This window comes from Limulus polyphemus, unplaced genomic scaffold (assembly GCF_000517525.1).
Source record: "Limulus polyphemus unplaced genomic scaffold, Limulus_polyphemus-2.1.2 Scaffold5441, whole genome shotgun sequence".
Lineage (NCBI taxonomy): Eukaryota > Metazoa > Arthropoda > Merostomata > Xiphosura > Limulidae > Limulus > Limulus polyphemus.
This window is the reverse complement of record NW_013671051.1, coordinates 23,395-33,973: the sequence shown is the minus strand read 5'-3', so window position 1 is coordinate 33,973 and position 10,579 is coordinate 23,395. Positions and strand designations below refer to the sequence as shown.

Below are 10,579 nucleotides of genomic sequence, written 5' to 3'. Positions count from 1 at the left end.
ACATTAGCATTACATATCAATGGGACAGGTTGGTCACTATTGGATTATAAACACGATACATTAGCATTACATATCAATGGGACAGGTTGGTCACTACTGGATTATAAACACGTTCCACTATCATTACGTATCAATGTGACAGTATGGTCACTATTGGATTATAAACACGCTACAGTAGCATTATGTGTGAATGTGTTCGTTTGTTTTAGAGCAAAGCCACATTTGGCTTCGTGCAGTGTCCACCAAGTGGAATCGAACTTTGAATTGTAGCGCTGTAAGCCCTTAAACTTAATGCTGTCTCCCTGGGGGACGTGTGAATGTGACAGGATGACTAGAACAACTGAGCTTGTGTGATTATAATCCACAGTTAGTTGTGTGTGTATATTTCAACCAAAATAGTTGTGAACATTTTTTTTGACATAATATTATTAGCTAAAAAATAATGAAAAATATTCACCATAAATAATTTAATTTGTCCACTTACATGTTTATATAAAACGAAATCTCAACAGTAGGTGATTTTACAGAAAATGCATGTGAAGTTGTTCTTTTGTCTATTTATTTTTATAAAAATTTTAAACGTTTTTTTTTCTATTTTATTTAGAACAATCCTAACAAAATGGCGTCTGTGTTTAAAGGTGACTACTTCTATACCGGTGATCGAGGTTACAAAGACCAAGATGGATATTTTTGGTTTGTGGGGCGATCTGATGACATCATTATTTCATCAGGGTAGGACAACTTGTTCTACAAAATAATATAGTTAATGTTAACGCTATGGTAATTTTAATAATAAATCATTAATAGATCTAAGTAAGCACGGCCGTTGCAGTTTTTATTCACTCTTTTTTCTCTAATCTTACAATTAATATTATGCAACAAAACTTAGAGCTGTAGTTCAAACTTAATTATTAAAGCCCGAGAAAGTGTTACAGTAACAGCTAACACGTGATTAACGTATGAGTTTATAAACTTCACTTTTCTTACTCTGATTGATGCGAAATCTCACACACTGCTACCATCAAGTTTATTGCCTTGGTTGATCGTCTGATTGTTGCGAACTCACACACTGCTACCATCAGGTTTATTGCCTTGGTTGATCGTCTGATTGTTGCGAACTCACACACTGCTACCATCAAGTTTATTGCCTTGGTTGATCGTCTGATTGTTGGGAACTCACACACTGCTACCATCAAGTTTATTGCCTTGGTTGATCGTCTGATTGTTGCGAACTCACACACTGCTACCATCAAGTTTATTGCCTTGGTTGATCGTCTGATTGTTGCGAACTCACACACTGCTACCATCAAGTTTATTGCCTTGGTTGATCGTCTGATTGTTGCGAACTCACACACTGCTACCATCAAGTTTATTGCCTTGGTTGATCGTCTGATTGTTGCGAAATCTCACACTGCTACCATCAGGTTTATTACCTTGGTTGATCGTCTGATTGTTGCGAAATCTCACACTGCTACCATCAAGTTTATTGCCTTGGTTGATCGAAACTGTGACAGTCCAATCATTCCTGTTTGTATCATGGTTGATCAAAATTGTTGATAGTTCAACGATTTGTTTGTTTGAAGTTAAACACAAAGCTACACAATGTGGCTATCTATGTTCTGCCTACCACGAGTATCGAAATCCGGTTTCTAGCGTTGTAAGTCCGAAGACATGCCGCTGAGGGGCAGTTCAACGATACTTATTGGTTAACTGTTTTGCCGCTGGGGGGCAATTCAACGATACTTATTGGTTAACTGTTTTTTTAAGACTCATACGTATTTAATTAATTAATATTTAATAATTAATATATATTAAATAATTAATATTTTATTGTTATTTAAATGACAGGAGAATGGAGATAAATTAGCATACAATCATAAATTTAAGCGACAAAATCTTAATGATAATGAAATAAATGTGCTATCTTTTGGACTAAATTTTTTCCAACCCCGAAACAAGTACCCTATACTGACGTCATTGTTTCCACTCAAGAAGTCGCTAATACATTAGATCTCATAACTGTGTTTCCAACTTCCCTAAAATCATCTACGATTAAACCTAACTAGACAGGAACACCAAGCTATCAGTAACTTAAAGAAAGATAAAGACACTGTTATATTATCTGCTCATAAGGAAATACCACAGTCCTCTTAAACCGACGTGAGCAAAAGGTAGAAGAAACGTTAACGGACGTAATTCACCAAAGACCATCTTCGGATTCAAACTCAACGTATGAAAAAAAAAGACTAAATAAATAAGCATGACATTGTTCGAAAGATTCTCTGTACACCATTCAGTCTTCCTACAGCTTCATGGTGTGACAAAGATACATAAACCTAACACACCTATGCGACCCATTATATTATCTTACACAGGTTCTTATACTTACAAAACAGACATATTTATTTCTAGTTTGCTAAAACTTTTAACAACAGATCCGGCTTATTCAATTAGAAACTCACGAGAATTCGTTAACCACATTTCTGACCAAATCATATCCAAAGATGATATTATGGCTAGACTCTACGTGATTTCACCAAGATACCATGACAATAATACACAAACGATTAAGTGAAGACATCTCACTTCCAACAAGAACTTCCATCAGCATCCCAAGTATCATGAACTTGTTAGACATCTGTCTTGATGCGACTTACTTCCATCGGAATGGCCGATTTTACAAATATGTTAGACGGTACTTCAATGGGTTCACCTTTATAACCTGTAGTAATATTGATGCAGCATTTTAAACACGCCATATCTTCATCATTCTCTTATATGAGCCCCGCCCTCAGTGACACAGCGGCTAACAACGCTAGAAACCGGGTTTCGATACCCGTGGTGGGCAGAGTACAGATAGCCCATTGTGTAACTTTGTGCTTAGTTACAAACATATCTTACGTGGGTAAGATATGTTGACGATACGTTTATTTTATGCACCTATGGGGACCTTTCATACTCATTTAAACAGCCAATTTGGCAACATCAATTTTCTATAGAACTTGAAGTCGATAACAGTCTTGGATGTTCACAAAGACACGGGTTTAGAAAAGGTTGACCGTTACCGTTTATCGGAAGAAGACTCAAACAAATATTCCCTTTCATGCCATTTATTAGTTGTCAAATTGGGATTATTAAATACTAAGATATAGAGCTATTTCATGCCATACAATAGCTGTCAAATTGGGATTATTAAATACTAAAATATAAAGCTATTTCATGCCATACAATAGCTGTCAAGTTGGAATTATTAAATACCAAAATATAGAGCTATTTCATGCCATACAATAGCTGTCAAATTGGAATTATTAAATACTACAATATAGAGGTACAAGTATATGTTGGTATTGTGTGGTTCTAAATAATTTTTATTTGGTAACGATTTTTAATTATTTGTTTATAAATAAATAAATTGTTTATTTATTTCCATCATGGTGTTGTTGATATATTTATGTGTAGTTTATGTCTGACATTTTTAACAGTAAACGAATCTGGATCTTGTTGAACAGCAGTTGAGTCAGCTCATTTTGGATGGCTTTTCTCAGCTGTTCTGTTCACTTATGTTTGGTTGATATTTCTTACGGATGTATTCACGGTAAGGTTATATTTCGTGATAGGGTCAAATAAAGTCATATATCTAATAAATTTCAGGATTTCCTAGCTTGATCTGACTTCCTCGGGGAGAAATATTTTGAGCTTCATTAACTTTTAAGGCAACAAGTCTTTATGTATGTCAAGTGCAGCTCAGTCTCCTGATTATGTATGTCAAGTACAGCTCAGTTTTCTGATTATGTTTTTCAAGTACAACTCAGTCTTCTGATTATGTATTTCAAGTGCAGCTCAGTCTCCTGATTATGTATTTCAAGTGCAGCTCAGTCTTCTGATTATGTATTTCAAGTACAGCTCAGTCTTCTGATTATGTATTCCAAGTACAACTCAGTCTTCTGATTATGTATTTCAAGTACAACTCGGTCTTCTGATTATGTATTCCAAGTACAACTCAGTCTTCTGATTATGTATTTCAAGTGCAGCTCAGTCTTCTGATTATGTATTTCAAGTACAACTCAGTCTTCTGATTATGTATTTCAAGTGCAGCTCAGTCTTCTGATTATGTATTTCAAGTACAACTCAGTCTTCTGATTATGTATTTCAAGTGCAGCTCAGTCTTCTGATTATGTATTTCAAGTACAACTCAGTCTTCTGATTATGCATTTCAAGTGCAGCTCAGTCTCCTGATTATGTATTTCAAGTGTAGCTCAGTCTTCTGATTATGTATTTCAAGTGCAGCTCAGTCTTCTGATTATGTATTTCAAGTGCAGTTCAGTTTCCTGATTATATATTTCAAGTGCAGCTCAGTCTTCTGATTATGTAATTCAAGTACAGTTTCGTCTCCTATTTAACAAGAACAGGTTTTCAGTAGTGATTGCGTGTTGTTGGTTTTAACTAGAGAAACTTTACTTTTAAATATATGAACACCCATATTACGTTATTTGTGGTTTTTTTTCTAGGTACAGGATCGGTCCATTTGAAGTGGAGAGTGCCTTGCTTGAACATTTTGCAGTAATGGAATCAGCCGTTGTTAGCAGTCCAGATCCAGAGAGAGGAGAGGTTATTGTTATTATACTGTTTAAAAGACTCGCTTACGACTGTAGATGTAGGGAGCATTTATTATTATTATAATAATATTGTTTAAAAGACTTGCTTAAGACTGTAGGTGTAGGGAGGGTTTATTATTATATTGTTTAAAGGACTCACTTAAGACTGGAGGTGTAGGGAGCATTTATTATTATTATAATAATATTGTTTAAAAGACTCGCTTACGACTGTAGGTGTAGGGAGCATTTATTATTAAGATTATTATTAAGACTGTAGGTGTAGGAAGGGTTTATTATTATACTGTTTAAAGGACTCACTTAAGACTGTAGGTGTAGGGAGGGTTTATTATTATACTGTTTAAATGACTCACATAAGACTGTAGGTGTAGGAAGGGTTTATTATTATACTGTTTAAAGGACTCATTTAAATGGTAGGTAAAATACAAGATAACAGTCAGAAGTGTCAATTGCAAAGAAATAAGTAGAGAACACGATACAAAAATAGAAAAAAAAGTTTGTTTCTTGTTCAAAGGTGGTGAAAGCATTTGTGGTTTTAAAGGAAAACTACAGAGAAACTGACCACGACATCTTGGTTCAGGAGCTTCAGGGGCACGTGAAATCTCACACTGCCCCTTACAAATATCCAAGAAAGGTAAGAGTTGGCGTGGTTACATGTTTCAAAAATTTAAAAGACTTATCATCTGAAGTTTGTTATTATTATCAGAGCAACAAAACGAGTTTATGAAAGCAACTCAAGTAGATGAGGTACCAGATCAGAGTATTTTCTTTTAAACTGTAATTTGTCTGATTACTTGAAAATTCTCACCTTTCCTCATGATAATGGCCTTCAGTCAGGCTTCATTAAGTGTTGTCTTGTTTCATTGAACCACATGGCCAACAGTTGGTTAACAAATCCCGCAGAAGATTGGTGAAGACTCCGACGTTCAAGTTACTCCCAAGATGCTCAATGGAATTTAGTTCTGATCAAAGAAGACGACTCAGTTCACTCTCACGCTTTTAGCAATTTCAATCATGGTGGTTTATTTACAGTACCATTGCCACTGTCTATCAGTGTAGACATTATAAGCAAAAATACTCAGATACACTACGAATGTTATCCGGTTCTCTAAATAAATCAAACATCCTAAGTTCTCACGCAAAAATTTTCACCACGATCTTAGTTCAACTCCAGAAACTTGCAGTAGCGGAACGCAAGAAACAGGTTTTAAGATATGTTTGGTATGGTTTGAGCAGCCGGCTAAAGAAATGGCCGTTGCTAATTACGATCCTGCTAGATGACCACTTATCATAATACCTTTTAAAGTTAAAGATATAATTGTTCTTACCCAGTAGTCTGCAGGCTTATCTTCCGACAAACCTCAATCAGTTATCCGACACGTGATGTGCTCACTTTATTTACACACAAACAAACAAATGTAATGTTGTATAGATGCGTAAATAATAAATTAACACGACCCTTACAGATGTGTGGCTGTGTGGATTATGATAATAAAGTAACACGACCCGTACAGATGTGTGGCTGTGTGGATGATGATAATAAAGTAACACGACCCGTACACATGTGTGGCTGTGTGGATGGGGATAATAAAGTAACACGACCCTTACAGATGTGTGGATGTGTGAATGATGATAATAAAGTAACACGACCCGTACAGATGTGTGGCTGTGTGGATGGGGATAATAAAGTAACACGACCCTTACAGATGTGTGGCTGTGTGGATGGGAATAATAAAGTAGCACGACCCGTACAGATGTGTGGCTGTGTGGATGGGGATAATAAAGTAGCACGACCCTTACAGATGTGTGGAGGTGTGGAAGATGATAATAAAGTAACACGACCCTTACAGATGTGTGGATGATAATTTTCTAAAATCTATCAGATGTCAAATGTAAATTATTAACCATACATATTACACTTACTTTACCCTCTGTAGATAGAGTTCGTAGAAGAACTGCCAAAAACTATCAGCGGAAAGATAAGACGCAAGGAACTGAGAATGAAGGAGTGGCAAAAAAAGTAACTTTAAACGATCTTGGATGTATATATATAACACAGAGAATATTAGGTTATTATATATATAAATTTGAAATGAAAAATAAAACTTTAAATACTAATTGGGTGGAGGATAAATATAAAACTTTAGATTATAGCATTTCTAAAGCAGGAAATAAAAGACGAAAGAGACAACTTTTTGAAACAATTATTGAGTAATTTCTTTCACAACTTGTTCAAATATTTATGCTAGCTACTACTTTAGAGCTTTTAAATCCTGTTTTGTGTATTGACTATATATGAGATTAAATGATTATGTATGTTTACGACACTTTAAGAGTTCTTTTTAATACTTCTCACTTCTGATGTTTTTAGAAAATCCAGATATTATTTTATATACAGTTTTCAAGTAACTCTGACACTGGTGTTTCTTATAAAATCCAGCTACCTTTTTCATTGTCCCCCGGTAGGTCAGCGATAAGTTTATGAACTTACATCTAAATCTGGGGGTCGATTCCAGCTGATACAGTGTACTAAAGCTTTCAATTGTGATGTAAAAAACCAATTTGAAGTTATTCAGTTTAGTTTTCAGCTTATCCTGTCACTCTGTGTATAAACCAAAAATGTGTAATTAAAGCTCACTGGAGAACGTTTCTCAGTCTTTATCCAATACCACGTTCTAAACCGTCTTCAACTGAATTTAGGTCAGGGCTTTAAGTTAACAAATGTAGGACTTTTACCACTGCTAGTCACATCATAGAACAGTGGTGATTCACACCATTACAATAATCACAGCATAGAACAGTGGTGATTCACACCATTACAATAATCACAGCACAGAACAGTGGTGATTCACACCATTACAATAATCACAGCATAGAACAGTGGTGATTCACACCATTACAGTACATAGTGCATCGTAATCTTTTGTTTCATATTCGAGGTTCCCTAGTGGAACAAGTTCAAACCAGCTAGATAGGCTTAACTCCTATTTCTACTTGAGATGAATCGGTCATATATATATATATATATATATATTTACACACCCAGATAATTATTTATCACAACTTATAAGACCATGAGACATGTTTTGCGTTCATGGTTCTATCGAGCGCCTGTAGAAGCTGACAGTTATCTCGACAGTGGGACAAAATTCAGGACTAGTGTAGGAGATGACAGTTAACACCAAGAGTATGACAAAGTGTGACACCAGTATAGAAGCTGACAGTTAACACCAAGAGTATGACACCAGTGCAGCAGATGACCGTTAACACAAACAGTGAGACAAAGTGTGACACCAGTGCAGCAGATGACCGTTAACACCAACAGTAGGACAAAGTGTGACACCAGTGCAGCAGATGACTGTTTAACATCTATAGTAAGACAAAGTGTGACACCAGTGCAGCAGATGACTGTTAACATCTATAGTAAGACAAAGTGTGACACCAGTGCAGCAGATGACTGTTAACATCTATAGTAAGACAAAGTGTGACACCAGTGCAGCAGATGACCGTTAACACCAACAGTAGGACAAAGTGTGACACCAGTGCAGCATATGACCGTTAACACCGACAGTAGGACAAAGTGTAACAACGGTGTCACAGGTGACAGTTAACACCGACAGTAGGACAAAGTGTAACAACGAGTAATATCTTAAAATATTATTGCAACTGGACAGTTTCTACAGAAATAAGGAAATCTGAACTTCGAGTAGTGGGGAGAATATCGTGAGGCATACAACAGATAAGATCAATCCTATAGTTTTCAATATTTAAACACAATTATTAACGTGAAAAGAGTAACTTATTCAATGTGTACACAAGTCCTCAGGCCAATCAGTAATATTATGCTACTTATCCGAAGTCTTATGTTAAACCTCATAATATTTTTTAAACTTTCAAAGAACGATTCAGAATATACGAAGTTGGTCTGGATGTAGTGAAGTAACAAGTGCGTCTGATCAGTCAGAATCACTTACTTCTTTATTTAAAAAATGGGTGTAGTGAAGTAACAAGTGCGTCTGATTAGTCAGAATCACTTCTTTATTTAAAAAATGGGTGTAGTGAAGTAACAAGTGCGTATGATCAGTCAGAATCACTTACCTTTTTATTTAAAAATTGGGTGTAGTGAAGTAACAAGTGCGTCTGATCAGTCAGAATCACTTACTTCTTTATTTAAAAAATGGGTGTAGTGAAGTAACAAGTGCGTCTGATCAGTCAGAATCACTTACTTCTTTATCTAAAAAATGGGTGTAATGAAGTAACAAGAGCGTCTGATCAGTCAGAATCACTTACCTCTTTATTAACAAAATGGGTGTAGTAAAGTAACAAGTGCGTCTGATCAGTTAGAATCACTTACCTCTTTATTAACAAAGTGAGTGTAGTGAAGTAACAAGTGCGTCTGATCAGTCAGAATCACTTACCTCTTTATTAACAAAATGGGTGTAATGAAGTAACAAGTGCGTCTGATCAGTCAGAATCACTTACATCTTTATTAACAAAATGGGTGTAGTGAAGTAACAAGTGCGTCTGATCAGTCAGAATCACTTACTTCTTTATTAACAAAATGGGTGTAGTGAAGTAACAAGTGCGTCTGATCAGTCAGAATCACTTATCTCTTTATATTTCACAGGGAATTTCATAATACTATCGTGAAAGCCACAATAATTCACTGAAAAAACAAAACAAAAAATACCTCTGGTATGGCGAGGTCAGCCTACTTTCAAAAATACTATTGCACCTTTCGCGAGCTAAATAAAAAGTTCAAACCTTTTCACGTTCCAACTTACAAAGGTCAAAATTAATTTCTAGGTCTTGCTATGTTCCTACAAAGACCAGAATAGATAATTACATGATACTTACTATAATTTATACAAAAACGGATACATTTCGTTTTATCTCATATTAGATCAAATCCGAACTCTAATACAATGTCCTGAGGGGTTTAAGTACACCCTTATTGCGAAGCTCATATCTTTTACGTCATTCCATAACTCGGACTTAATCTGACTGGCAGCTTTTATTCAGTATTGCATCATTTCGTCTCGAGAACTTCCACCGACTCTAAACACGTCAAACAAGAAGAATGGTGAACTTTCCGAGTTTCTGGGTCGTTTGAAATGTACTAGATTTTTCCTTTGTGCTAATTCTTTTATCTTAGCAAGTTGAGTGGCGCGATATTCTAACTTGTACTTATAAACATGAGGTAAAGTGGCGCTAATAAGATTTATTGATAATTTGTCAATGAAGTGCTAAGTTGAGGTAAAGCCAGTAACATTTGTTTCTTTCGTTTCTATAATGTTTAACATTTAAACCATATCAATATAGAACTGGTTAGAAATATGTGAGGCCACCTTTGTCAAACCGGTCAGAAAAATAGGCCAGTAATGATTTTCCAGCTCATTGTCACGTAAAGATAGATGTTCCTATCTAACCCAGTTAAACTGCACAAAATAGTGTTCAAATATAAAATATCTTAAAATGGACTTCCCACCGAACATAGTTAAAAACACTGTCTCACCTGGATTGTTCGGCTTGTTTGAAGAGAACGTTTCATAACAAGAAAGCACGTGTGGAGGTTGATAACATATAAACAACATTATAAAACAAAATTATTAAAAATTTTAATTTAAAAAGAGGGGGAATAAGTATCTTAAAAAAACAACAAGAAAGGTAGCTTAAAGTGAAAATGCAATCACCAAAAAGTAAACAAACAAGCTTAAGGTTTGAGACATAGTGTTGATATAAAAGTTATAATATTTTGAATAGTCACATTGGGGATTTGTGGCTTGAGGAAACTGTGTCAGTATGTCTCAAACTTTAAGTTTCTTTGTTTACTTTTTGATGATTGCATTTTCACTTTCACTTGTTTCTGTATTTTTTTTTAAGATTCCTATTCTCCCTTTTTTAATTAACAATTTTTAATAACCTTGTTTCTTTAGTTGTTGTTTTTTTATGTCCACCATGGACAT

General features: G+C 35.2%; 1 protein-coding gene across 1 annotated transcript in view; it reads left to right on the top strand.

The window, feature by feature from the left end:
• LOC106472583 (acyl-coenzyme A synthetase ACSM3, mitochondrial-like) overlaps positions 1 to 6,935 on the top strand; it is a 25,726-nt gene extending 18,791 nt beyond the window's left edge. The window contains exons 13-16 of the mRNA XM_022401142.1: positions 605 to 732; positions 4,509 to 4,608; positions 5,128 to 5,247; positions 6,551 to 6,935. Of these exons, the coding sequence (XP_022256850.1) occupies positions 605 to 732; positions 4,509 to 4,608; positions 5,128 to 5,247; positions 6,551 to 6,637 (435 nt within the window). The 3' untranslated portion in view covers positions 6,638 to 6,935. The remainder of the gene's footprint in view (positions 1 to 604; positions 733 to 4,508; positions 4,609 to 5,127; positions 5,248 to 6,550) is intronic.
• Positions 6,936 to 10,579: the final 3,644 nt, after the last annotated feature.